Below are 14,103 nucleotides of genomic sequence, written 5' to 3' on the forward strand. Positions count from 1 at the left end.
AGCTTCATTGCCCTCCTCTGCACTCACTCCAGCACCTCGATATCTCTCTCATATTGAGGTGCCCAGAACTGGACACAATACTCAAGGTGTGGCCTCACCAGTGCTGAGGGGGGACAGGGGGACAATCACCTCCCTCCTTCTGCTGGTCACACTATTCCTGATACAAGCCGGGATGCCATTGGCTTTCTTGGCCACCTGGGCACACTGCTGGCTCATGTTCAGCCGCTTGTCAATTGGAACCCCCAGGTCCTTTTCTGCCAGGCAGCTCTCCAGCCACACTGCCCCAAGCCTGTGGCGATGCATGGGGTTGTTGTGGCCCAAGTGCAGGACCCGGCACTTGGCCTTGTTGAAGCTCATACCGTTAGCATTGGCCCATCGGTCCAATCTATCCAAGTCTCTCTGTAGAGCCTCCCTATCCTCATGTAGATCAACACTCCCGCTTAGCCTTGTGTCATCTGCAAACTTGCTGATGATACACTCTATGTCCTTATCAAGGTCATCAATAAAGATGTTAAACAGAAATGGTCCCAACACCGAGCCCTGAGGGACACCACTTGTGACCAGCCGCCAGCTGGATTTAACTCCATTGACCACCACTCTTTGGGACCGCCCATCCAGCCAGTGCTTGATCCAGCAGATCGTATGCTCATCCAGGCCATGAGCCGCCAGTTTTTCCATGAGAATTCTATGGGGGACAGTGTCAAATGCTTTCGAAAGTTTAGATAGACAATGTCCACAGCCTTTCCCTCATCCAATAATCAGGTCATCTTGTCATAGAAGGAGATCAGGTTCATCAGTTAGGACCTGCCTTTCATAAACCCACGCTGATTAGGCCTGATCCCCTGCTTGTCCATTATATGACTTGTAATGGCACTCAAGATGATCTGCTCCATGACCTTCCCTGCTACCGAGGTCAGACTGACAGGCCTGTATTTCCTGGATCCTCCAATCCTGGATCCTAAAATGTTTTAAGAACGCTGGACTTAGGTACATACATTCTTTCGTCTTGCTATGGGAGCTGATAGTTGCCTTTATTACTTTCAGGGTGAGATTCCAAAAGTACTCAGCACTGATCTTGTACCGATTCCTCTGGAGTCACCACTGAAACTTTTGTTAGCTCAAAAACATAGAATTGATGTTGGTTGCTTTTTTAAAGGAGCTTATTACCTTGGTGTTGCAGAAGCATTTGTCTTGAAGAACTGGCAAAGGTTAAAAGAAAACCCAATAACAGAACAAAACAGAGTAACAACCAAGTCGTTTTCTTGTTGAAGCAATGACTCATAAAAGGGTACAGGCATTCCCTAACCTTCAAAGGTTTTATCAGTCCTGCTTAGAACTGATCATCACTCGTGATGAGGTTTTTTACTATGCAAATAAGATAGCTGGCTGCATTACAACTCTGTCAGGTTTCCAACCAGAAGGCAGCCGAGCCAAGCCTCAGCTCCAGGGCTGGAAGCTGGAGGAGCAGTGGAGTCTGGCAGGCTCCCAGAGGAAGCTGTTTCTCAAGTAGCTGTGCTCTGGTTTTGAGCGCAGCAGGTGTGACATACAAAAGCAAGTTGGCCTTATATAAAATATATTATTCCACAAAGCACTTGGTTAAAAACAAGTTGTTGCTTAGAAATTATGGGGACTCATCAAAGGGTCTTTACCCAGAGTCTAATTTTTTTCCCCTGAATTCCTAATATACAGCTAAAGAACTGAAGTTGTTTCTTGGCTGTAGCCGAAGTTAAAGAGACAATCCGTCATTTATACATCCTTGAGGGACACCCTGGGATATGGTAAGCAATCCAGAATGTCCCTATATCCAGAATGCTCCGAGCAACGTGTCTGCTGCGGTGTCACTTCTGACATCAGATATAAACTTCCCCCCAGCCTATACCTGAATTTCAATCCCGAGGGTACTGTTTAATAGCATGTTATTAATTTTGAATGCACTTTACTATAATATAGAATATTTTACATAAACACTTTATATCACTGTCACCACCATTCACTAGAATTCACTATTGCTGCAAAAATCATCAAAATACTATCAAAAGTGACTAACCCTAGGGAAGAGAAATAGAGAAATGGATCAGACAAATTAATCAAAGTAAACGGATACTCCAAGTTTGAAATTGAGAGCATTAAAATAGAGAGAACATATTAAAACCAGAGAAATATTGGTTATATTGTAAAGAGCATCCCATCCTCTGCAAATTCTCTCTCTTTCTTCGCAGATATACACAAGACAACAGGATAACTATTTCTTTGAGGTTCATTTCTCATCTAAAGTCAGAATATCCGTGAGCTTGTACCGTAATTACTCCAGCAGCTAATTATGATGCCATAGACAGACCGTTGTGACTCAAGGAACAGCCTGAGCAGCAGGAACAAATGCAAAGCAAACAATAACGGTTGTGCTTCCAAGGCAGCACAGTGGCTTTAGTGATAAATAGAAAAAAGAATATGCAGAAGAGAGAAAACAGATGAGAGGAATTTCTGAAAAGATATGATTTTCTCAAATACCCTCTACAGACAAAGTAGAGATTAGACTAAGCGTTCCTACAAGCAGTGTACAAACTTTGAAGAATGTAATGAAAAATGCAGGAAAAATTTACAAATACAATTCTCTGTAACAGAGGATCAAGGAAGACTTGTGTCCATATTTATACTGTTTCATGCTGAGTGGAGACAACAAGGCTAAGAATAAAACCGGTACTTACATCCTGAGCTGCCATTCGTTGGAACCAAAGTGAAGTTGGAGGCCCAGGGGTTACGCACGATGTCCTGCCAATGAATGGTGTCTGCGAAGCAAAGAAATTTGTTCTGGCCAACATACACGCCTCCGTTCAGTATTTCTGCATAAAAGAACACGAGAACATACTTGTAAAACTTTAGACATACAGCTGATTGAATCTCTTGCTGCTTTGTGTACTGGAGAGAGAGGGCATGAAATTTAAATGCAAAAAATTCTCACTGCAATCTCACTTAATACTCTGAAAACTGGAGGGCAAGTAGGCTTATGGTATTTGTAAACACGAACCATTTATTCGTATGCAGAAGAAACCTGATGAGGACAGCCACACAGCCGCTACATGATTACTGGGTTTACCTGTTGTTCCAGTGTAATCAAGTATGGAACAGTACTGTTATTTGTGGGTGAAAAACCTGCAAGACTTACCTGACTTTAAAAACACAAGCAATCAACCACACTACACTGTATTTCATTAATACATATGAACACCTAAAACATACACTAAACTAACGTGCTCCACTGGGGTAGGAATTTTCTAAGCCCACAGTACATGAGAAGGGTCCAGTCATCACCGTGTCCGGAAAAGCATGTTTTCTGGCCAGACTGTGCTACCGTAATACCATGATCCAAATACTCAAATAATATATACGACCCAAAATCTCAACTACTATGATCCAAAACTACCGTTGGCATGCCTTGCTGGAAGCTTTGTGTCAATAGGAGATGGTTTCTGAGCAGATGAAAGTTGAGTGGGTTTTTTTATATTTTCATGTTTATATCAGTTTGTTTAAAAAAATGGCTTGTTGATTTGTCAAATCTCAACATGAAAATGACTTTTAGCAATAACTTGCTTTAGCAATAACTTGCTTTAGCAATAGCTTGGCTTTTTACCCTCTAAACTCTTCTTCAAATTCACAGTTTCGCTACTTAACCTGGCTCTCGTACTTCCAAAGCAGGGGACAATCCATGTGACCTTCATTAAAGTTAACAGGACCCACGCAGCTAAAACCTCTGCTCTGCTCAGTGTCAGAGATTCGAGCCTCAGCAAAGAAACGTTGAAGGTTAGTTACTAATGGCACCTTAGAATGACATTAAGTGGTGCTATACAGCCGGGAGTGTCACACTTCTCACAGAGACATTAAGAGTCAATCTTGACTACGGTAGCAATGATTAAGGTCGTCTGATAGTCCTCATCCCCCAAGAAAACCTTTAAAAGCTTTAGTGTGAACGCTAATGTCTACAAACAACAAGGAAGGAATTACTGCATTATTTTTTTTACATTTCAGGGTTTACAGGCCACAGCATGTAGGAGAGGTAGCCCCCAAGAACAGAACGTATTAAATAAAGGTTCATCTGTAAATACATCCTTCCACCATATTAATAGGTTCAGAGTATTACTATTTCTTAGAAACCGCTGGTTTAAAAGCTTGGTTTTTCATTGAAAAGGAGCTTAAAAATGAAAACAATAATAATAATCTTACACAGAAAAGAGTCCAGATTAGAGATATAGCAATGATCTGTCTGTATGATATTCTTATGATCCCTGAAAAAACCCATACAGCATCTGTTAGCAATTCTGCTCTGGGGAAAAATGGGACTTAGAAGAACACTTGGAAAAATGACTAGTGATGATTTCTCTGTGTTGTCCCAGCTATACAGGATTACCTAATTCATTATGGCCCAGATTTTGATTAAAAATAACAACGAGTAAGCCATCAAAAACTGTAAAATCTACATTCATAGCTTCTTTAACACACACACACGATTCCAAATGGTGTCACTATCAGTTGGTACATCTGAACACCTGCTACTGGCATAATTTCTGGGATTTAGAGCATTCACTCATGACAATACCTATAACATTTTCTTTTCTGCTAGGAACTTTGATGCATTCTAATATAGCAGGCAGCATCTCACTCTAAACCTAATTCTAGTAGTTTCATTTTGTGGAGAAAGACTTTTTTCAGCATAAAAGTAACCATAAAGTGTCCCCTCTGTACTGTAAGGAAAGCTGACAGCTTTCCTTGTGATTTACTGAAAGCAAACATGGAAAATGTTCTGACTTCCCTCATCACTGAATAATAAGCGTTTTTCCTGCTGCCCTTCCCCAAAAATGCGATGTATTACCTGCCCTGCACTGTACCATTTTTTAGAGGTGACAGGATTAAAGTTTACAGGTCTATTCATGTGGTGAGACGCTAATAAACCTGCGTAATAATATCAAAGATGGGCTCTTACAGATATTAAATAACCCTGAGTTCAAAGTTTAGTACAATCCTTAATATACTTGTGCTTGACTCTTTCTGCTCTGTGGGATCCAGACCCATTCCCTCTCTACCTCCCCGTTCCAAGCTGCTATGCTGCTGTTCCTTATGCCGAGCCCTCGGCGTGTGTAAACCAGCACAGATGCGTTGGCTTCACTGACTTAAACTCCAATGCCTTTTGCACTTCTCTGCCCTCTCTTAGCAAGAACAATGCCTGGAAAGACCTAATAAACCCTCTTACATGTTAAGCAAATGAAGCTCAAGTGTAATCAATATACAATAGAGTTACTGTATAATGAACTCATCATCATAAAGCCATCATCTCATTTTAATTTACAGCGCTGAAAGTGAGAGATAAAGTTAAACAATAAGCAGGAGGAGAAAGGCAGGCATCTCTGCCTATGCAGACCAGCTAGCAAAGGAAGCCAGGCAAAAAGAGCTTTCTTCTCCTGCTGCAACACCCGAGGCGTCTCTCTGCTGAACTCCTTCCGAGGCTGGAGCAGGAAAGAGAATGACAAGTCCCCTAGTGAATTCTGTGATTTCTACTGCAAAGAAAGAAGCCAGTTCCTGCCAAGGAAGCGCTAAAAAGGACTGCTCATGGTGGAATGTATTTTAAATACCATTTTGGGGAGAGTATTTCTGTCTTTTAAAACAAATTTTTGTGACATTGGAAAATTGTTAGTCTAAGTACAATGCTGCTGCCTGGGACGGGAGGCAGAGCACCCACCTCTATCAGCTGCTGCCTGAAACACCTACCGAGCCACGCTGGCAGCAAACGTTGCCCTTGGACTTCTACGCTGCTCAGGGACACGGAGTTACCAAAGGGGATTCTGAAGCACGTGTCCCACTAGCTTTCATGGGAAAAAAGTTCGTAAAGGTGTCAGCCAATTTTGGACACCTTCCCGTAAGGTACTGATGGCCACACTTAAGAGTACCACGATCTCCCACTTTGGCACAAGGGCTGCAGCTCCTCTGAACAAAGAAGTAGCTCCATGGTCTTTTGCCACTTGATTCTGAAGTGAATGCAAAATCTTATCATCTTCCTTATCAGAGCTACTTTACTGGCTTAAAAGCAGTATAATTCTGTAACCAAAATTATATGAAAATAAATCAGCAAGTGCGCTCACCACTGACTTCTGTCATTATTTTCCTTATTGCTGCCAAATGATTGTGGGGAACTTATATCTGCGTATTACTAAAATTCTATTAAGTGGCTATTTATTCAGGAAGCTAAATCAGAAATGTTTTATCCATTATATCTGTTATTTTCTGGCTTCCATTAGCCCAGTGATGAAGCAGAGCCATTACCACATAACTCGGTATGCACTACCACATTACTCTGGCAACCCACGATATAATACTTGCGATACTAACAGGAGAAATGGAAACATACAGGTCTCTGGCAACATGAAACACAAGTATCTTACACTTTCCATAAAGTGCCATGGAACACAGATACATCACACACAATTTATACTTAGTCTGCTAAATTCTTAAAGGGGCTACATTCGTAACATCTATTCTAACAGAATGAGTTTGACTGGAGTCAGTGAAAACGTATCACCAGCCAGCAGAAGGTAAATTCACTGTAAATAAGGCAAGGGGACACTAGCTCTCCAAGTGTGCTGTCTGTGGAGACAGAAAGAACTCTTCTTCATCCATCTGTTAAAAGGGCATTTTCTTCAGCTGACTTTTTCTTGTGTACAGTGTAATCCCTCATGGTCTGTTGTCTCATTTCTAATGTGGATTAAATTGGCAAAACATGTTTACATTCTGCAAAGTATCCTGAAGTGCAAGTAACTCATGTGTGTTGACATGCAGTGGGGGCTGTAGGCACCTGTTTAGCAGTAGAATCTAGTTCTGAAACAGTTATAAAATTGTTTATAAAATTGCTGTTGCTATTCAAGGTTGCAAATTAAAAGCTCTTCTCTGGTGCTGTGAAGCCAGCTGGCACGAGGAACTGGAAGGCAGCATAGCGAGAGGGAAAAGAACTAGCTCTGAAGTGGACAGAGAAAGGCAAAGGAGTTAATTAAGAAAAACTGTGGGACATGTCCACCGTAACCACTTCAAAATCAAAACAGAAGATATCTTATACCTTCCAAGTTGATTGTCTGCTAAGGAAACAGCTGTCTTTTACACTACACCATATACAGCTACACTCTGCACACACGTATTACACAATGCATGCTGATGACACCTTCACTTCCAAGGTCAGCCTCCGTTAGAGCTGAAGCATCTCTGTATGCTGACAGTGCTGCGCCCTCGCCATCATCGCCCAGGTGATGGGGATTTGTTGTCAGACACTGTATCACTCTCAAAACACTGTCATATTTCACCCAAGATGTTGAATGCACTATCTGAAAATGGCTTTGGCCTGGAAATTTCATGCCAAACCAAGTCTTTTGATCTCTTACCACAGCTGATTGCTGATGACCCACTGGGAAAGCACTTCAGGTCCATCACTAATAAGCTACGTCTTAAAGGGTAATGAGAACTGGGTGCTTTAGGAGACAATAGCTCATCCATCATCAATCAAGATCTGAAGTTTTTATACAGATGATTTAAGAAGAGTTGGACTGTGTAAAATTGAAATGTCACATTTGTATTGGGAGATGGGGGGAGCTTGGTAATGAAAATGAGAGTTTTAACCTTCTCCATTTCAGCTCAATGACCATACTCAAAAGCTCATGGATGTGGAATCTGTGTACCAGCTAGAAGCCCCAGACAGCCTTCGATCTCAATTATACAATTTCAAGTAAAGATTATTTGGGTCATTATTTGGGTCATTAGCTGGAAGTCAGTTTCAAGGCTTGATGGTAACAGCAAGATATTCTTTACTTCTATCAAAAGCAATCAGTGTTATGTGCAGCCTGTGGGTCTGTACTTCCAGCTGCTAAATATCTAAGAACGCTGGATTGTAGCACCTGAGCATAAATCTTCTAAACCTGGCTACCTATTTTGCTGCTTAAATAAAAATGGAGTCATTTGATTACCTTTCACTGAGTTTGATGGGGTACCCTTTTCACCATTTCACCACAAATGTGTGTGAAGATGGGCCCACAGGGTCCTTGCGAGTCATTCAGCTACTTCATCAAAGGACAACAGGCTCTGGTCAAGTCTTTCTTTAGTGATCTCCCAAAAGTGAGTATCTGTTTCATGAACGTGTTCAGGCATAGTAAACCAACCGAAAGAAGACATTTCTATCTGCTCGGATTATTCCTCTGCCTGCGCATGCCCTGAATTCTTCCTTCTCACAGCCGTATTAAAATTAAGACATCAAATCATTTGGCTGGTTACTTTGTAAAAGGAATAAACACTGCAAATTATCCCAGCTCTTTGCGGTAAACACCAGAGTTACAACACACGTTCCAAGTGTGTTGGTCTCTCTCCATAATCCAGCTAGATTGACTTCTCCCGGTGGCTGCTGAATTTAACCCATCTTGCAATGATCACAGCAGCCTCCGTCTACTTGGATTTTGATTCCCCAAAGTGCTTAGGCCCAGGTTTATGTTTAAATCATCTCCTTCCCCTCCATTCTGGAGAAGGCTTCCTGCTCCTGTAATAATTACTCCGCTTTGACGATGGAGAACAAAAAGATGTACTGATTCCAACCAACACTACTTTCGTTAACCATACACCTGCCCATCAGTATCACACATCCTTGATGTTAATTAACAGGGTAGACAAAAAGCTGTATGACCAGCGTTAGCTCCAGCATTTCCTTTGCGGATATGAACTGCACAAGCAGCAGTAGCTGTTTACGATGTTACCCACCTCATTTGTTTGCTTCTTTTCCCATCACTGGCTTTTGAAAGCTGTTTGACCCTGTTGACTTTGCAGGTGAGGAGCTTTCATGTAATATGTTGACTCTGTTACAGGGATATTAATTTTCAGAAGAAGATGCTAATTGCCTCGTTTCTTTGACCAGTCAAATTCTGAGCCTGATGTTAGCAGCCAAGCGCTTGATTTACTGTTTTCTTAATATAATTTTGGGGGGTGACAGGTATATTAACAGATATAAAACAACATTTTAACAACCCATATGGCTTCCTGTGGGTTTGTCCAAACCAGGGAGAGAGGCAGAAAAGGGCCTGGCGGTCCTTATGGGTGGTAAAATGGACATGAGTCAGCAGTGCACCCATGCAGTGATGAAGGGTCATCACACTGTGGGCAGCAGAAGCAGAGCCAGCAGGTGAGGGAGGTGATGATGCCCATCTGCTGGGCACTCCTGAAGGTGCATCTGAAGTACTGGGTCAATTTTGGGCACCCCAGTGCAACACAGTTGTTGCCAAACTAAAAGAGAGTCCAGAAAAGAACCACTATGGTGATTAGAGGCTGGAGGACTTGTCACATGAGCAGAGGTGAGAGGACTTGGGCTTTCTAGACTGGAAGAGATGACTGGGGAAGGGGGACACCTAACTGCAGACTGCCTCTACCTAAAGGAGGGCTATACGGGAACACAGAGCCAGACTCTTACCAGAAGTGCACAGCTTAACGACAAGAGGCAATGGGCCAAGGCTGTAACATGGGAAACACTGATTAAACATCAGGAAAATATTCTTCACAGCAAGAGTGGTTAAGCACAGGAGCAGACTGACCAGAGAAGTGGTGCTATCTCTATCTGTAGAGATCTCCATAAACAATGAAAACCTGATCCTTGTCTGAAGTTAGTCCTGCTCTGAGCAGAAAATTGGACCAGATGACCTCCAGATACCCCTTCCAACTGAAGTTATTTTGTCCTGCTATGATTATTAATCATCTACTACCACAGTACTTACAACACTCCATAAGTAATCCATTCTCTCCATTTTTATAAAAGCATACTTCATTTTAAACTTTTATCTACTGATAAGCATTTGGTGATGCAAAACACCCAGCTGGAAAATAACATGTATTTAAAAGCACGTCACGTGCGTGTGTGAAGAAGTGCTACAGTATTTGAAATACAGAACCTATGCCACCGTCGCTGCCCCCCATTTAATGCAAAGGGGACATCTGAACTAAGAACCATTACAGCTTCCAGTATGAAAGAACTGTTGCCCTTCGATCTTTTGATTTTTCTCAGCAAAAAGAAAATTGTATTCATTTAAGTCACTGTAATGAATCACTGATGAGTTTCAAATTACTGGCTATGGGGAGCATGACACATCACTAGCTCACCCGAGAAGGCACGCTCTGGAGCTCAGTAAGAGCGGCAATATGCAGCAGTCAGAAATGAGCAGTCATTTCATTCACAGGAGCCAGGAGTTAACATTCAGGTAGCACAGCTCTACCTGATGGGGATATGTGCGTCCCAGTCAGCAGCAACCCACGTTCAGGAAGAGGTGAGCCATTTCTGCAGTGCATTGGGATGTGCCTCTTCAGTGGGTCCTCTGATAACACACCATCATTTGGTAGTGCTTACCTTTCAGTGTTCCGAACCCCAGACCTCTGAGTATGGATTTCTGCAAGGAATCACCTCTGTGGGCATCTGATTATTCAAAAGTTACTAAAACCTGCTGAATCCTAAACAAATCATCACTCCTCTGCCCTGCTCTTATTCTTTGGCAGAAAGCCAGCAGAAGGCACAGAAAGGGAGATGATGTGCAGCAGACTGGGTACACCAACAGGGCAAACAAAGTCTCCCCTGGTGTCCCAGTGGGCTCCAGAAAGTCTGGAGGCTCTGACAGACACCCCACTACTGGAATTCATTTCTGCTGTCTGGACACCTTTAATGGTGAGCATCCTGTGGGACATAATCTGGTGCAATAACCCAAAGCAGCTGTATCAGCACTTGCCTTGCAGTCTTTCATGACACAGTCCCCGCTTTCTGTGTCAGGCATCCTCCAAATGTGTTCAGTGAAGACCGAACAGACCCCAGTGTCACTTCTTCTGCCCTCTTGAAATACTGCCAATGCCCTGCAGCTGCAAGAACTCCTTCATCTGTCACACTCATCAGCCTCTGCAAAGGTGCAGCAACAACAGACAACCAAGCCACACTTGTGGCTCACCATGATGGTTTCACATTCATTTTTCCTCAGAACTTCTCTAGAGCTTTTGCTGTGATTGAAGCATTATCCAGATGAATGATTTCAGCTCCTGAGGGGCAGTATGTTTATTTGCCAGCCCTACAGCAACATGAGTGGCTTCTGGCAGAGTTTTGTGGTGCATCCAGGACATTGCCCTTGGCTGCAGTTTCACCCACAAACTCCACAGTCAAGGTTTCCTAGGGGTAATATTGCAGACTGATCCTTCAACCATCCTCCTTCACCTGTGACCAGCTGTTCTGCTAGTTCAGAGTCCTGGTGTATGACCAGGAACTACTGGACATGCTGGGACCTAAACCTTACTGTCCCACTGCTCCTACAGGGACTCATCCCACCTTCTTCCTTCCCTGATCTTAAGGGCAAACCAACAATCTGAAGAAACACAGGGCAGCGGTGGAGAGAGCATGAGCATCTTATTCCAGGCCAGAAAAAGTGGGAGCTGCTGCTTGGAGCCACCTAATAGATATGACATTCCCCGAGCCAAACCAGCTATCCACTGAAGACCACCTTACATTTCATATCATCTGTGTGGGCCAAATTTGATAAATGTCACTGGGAGTACTTATTTATACTGTTTCCCCTAAACGTTTTACAAAGTTCTCTACTCATAGGATGTTCATATCATTTCGCCACCCAGGATGAGGCTACAGACTTTGACTGATTCACTTCTATGTTGCCAAGACAGACACAAGCATTTTAAATGCCTCTCCTTGTCAGGACATTTGCTATACAGTATTTTGATCACACCTGTAATGTTTCATGTCCGCTGGTGGCAGCCCTCAGTTTATCTTTTCCATCTGCTGAGATATGTAACTGTGAGACTACCGTGTCTCTCCTGGCATCAGCTCTTTATAAGAGACATCTTGCGAGTAACTATTGCATGGTAGTTTATCTGCCGTTGCTGCTGCACCCCTTCCAAGCGGGCTTTTCATATGGAAGTCAAGCTGCAGTTGGAACAGGGCCCCCCTTCCAAGCGGGCTTTTCACATGGAAGTCAAGCAGCGGGGCCAGAGGCATCTGAATGCAGCAGGGTTTCCCTGCAGCATCCCCAGGAGCTTCAACTCTGGCATTATCTGGTGGTATATTTTTCAGTTCTTTTCATACAACCACTGACAAATTCCAGAAGCCTGCTTTCTATCCCAAGCACATCTGGCACTCAGGCCGCACACTTGGCAAACAGACTGATGGCCTTCTGTCTTGGAGTGTAAGTGTTTCAAGTACATCCTGATTGGCATCAACATGCAGAAATTCCTTCTCCCTTTGAAAAAAATAGTTAAGATCTGGATGTAGTGGTAATTTCCTCCATTTTTCTGAAAGGCTGTAAAAATTACTGGCTCCATAGAGCCCTTCTCTTTCAAAACTGTCATAATGTGGCTTGGAATAATCCTGGAAGGGTGCCCAGACCCACGTCCAGCTGCATCCTGCATTTCAGTACAAGCATTTGCATACGGGCTGGTAATTGGCATGCAGCTGGTTTTATGCCAGCTCCAGCAATTGCATAACCTAACTAATCGTTTTTCTGGGCTTGAAAGACGAGTCTGTGTCCGCTGAGCTTAAAATTTCTATATGGGATCTGTTCAAGTACGCTCTCACATTTCTATGCCACGTTGTTAACCTCTCCTGAGATACGGTGTCGACTCTTCGAAGAGGAATTTTAATTGAAATTTGTCTGAGGTGGGAAGTGCCTGTGCCTTTCCCTGGCTCTCCTGTACTGAAACAGTGCGAATGACATGCTGCAAATCCTCCTCCTGCACAGAGGACTGTGAAGTGACTCTTCTTCGGCTCCTACAAGGACCTTGGATTGCGTTTGCCCTCCCAGTGCTGTGGCTGGGGACAGCCAGATAGCCAAAAGAAGGCCTGTAAACTGAGGAACATGCATGTTAGTCACAGCAATCAGTAAGGCCTTCTTTGGAAGCTAATGAGTTTGATAAAGTCTGAGCCTCAAGTATTCCAAATCATGTTTTTTCCCCTTTAACTGCTATAATTGCTAAGAGGTCACTATCGGTCTTGCTTCTTTCTTTTGCATGCGCGCTTAATTCAGGTTTCAAATCTAGCTGGATGTAAGGGAACCTGTCCGTGCTGCTGAGCCGCCAGCCCTGTGGAAACACAGGCAACGTGTTCCTGATTACTGTTCTCCCCCCAAAAAACTCGCGTGCCTTCTGTGATCATCATGTTTGACCACATCCTTTTTGACTTTAATTATTCCCACTTTCTGTGCATCTATTATAAGGTAGTAGTGAAACAGTGGCAAGAGCTAAAATGTGGCTGTTACATTAAAAAAAACAAACAACAGAATTCAGGCCAATTTTCCCTAAACTATTAACCTCAAACCAGATGCTTAGGTGTGGCACATGTGAATTCATGCCAAAATAACCACTTTGGATAGTGGGAGCTAAAGGAATGGGTGACAAGGTCCTCAGCACATGAGACAGTTCAGGATTAGTTCATTCACTTTTTTTAAGACTACCGTCTCTCCTCAAGTTTTCCCAGTTCTGCCTGCTCTTAAATAGCCTTATGCCAGCCTTATGAGCCCTTCTCATCTCCCACCAATCCTAATTTTAAAAACACCTCATCTGACACATTTAGCCACAATGAAAACATCCTCTTCTTTCTTCCCATCAGTATTTTGATTGTAATCAACGTGGTCACAAACGTTCTCCCAACACATCTCTTTCTTTTCCCAGCAGGTGAACTGCATTGAACCCGAGCTGCTCTCAGTTACGATGCAGTAGATCAGGAGTGACACTGTGGGCTGGAGTGACATAGAAGAATTGCAGTGAGATCTATGCCTCCATCAACAGAGGACACACTCTGCTCCCAGTAGTGGCTGGTCACATGGTGGACGGTCCCTTTTCTGACTCGTTCCTGCTCTGTACCCATGCAACCTTGGCAGGAACGAGGGTTGCTTGCCCTGTAATATTTGATAGTAGAACACACTTTCTTCCTGGAAAAAGGATCGGTTTGCTTCCAGCATTTTACCGCTCTGCAGTTAAACTAGTCCAAACAGCTTCTGTCTGCAGGCAGCGAAAGTGCACAGTTTGTCCTTGTCTACACTCTAGCTAAACTGCAGCTGGCAC

At 43.2% G+C, this 14,103-nt stretch overlaps 1 protein-coding gene across 9 annotated transcripts in view; it reads right to left on the bottom strand.

The window, feature by feature from the left end:
- Positions 1-14,103, bottom strand: part of ERBB4 (erb-b2 receptor tyrosine kinase 4) — a 633,162-nt gene that overhangs the window by 212,288 nt on the left and 406,771 nt on the right. For all 9 annotated transcript variants that reach the window (XR_008467602.1, XM_054207999.1, XM_054208001.1 and 6 more), the window contains exon 4: positions 2,706-2,840. Coding sequence is in view for 8 of the 9 variants with exons in the window: in XM_054207999.1 (XP_054063974.1) it covers positions 2,706-2,840 (135 nt within the window). In the remaining variant the exon portion in view is untranslated. The remainder of the gene's footprint in view (positions 1-2,705; positions 2,841-14,103) is intronic.

This window comes from Rissa tridactyla, chromosome 7 (assembly GCF_028500815.1).
Source record: "Rissa tridactyla isolate bRisTri1 chromosome 7, bRisTri1.patW.cur.20221130, whole genome shotgun sequence".
NCBI lineage: Eukaryota > Metazoa > Chordata > Aves > Charadriiformes > Laridae > Rissa > Rissa tridactyla.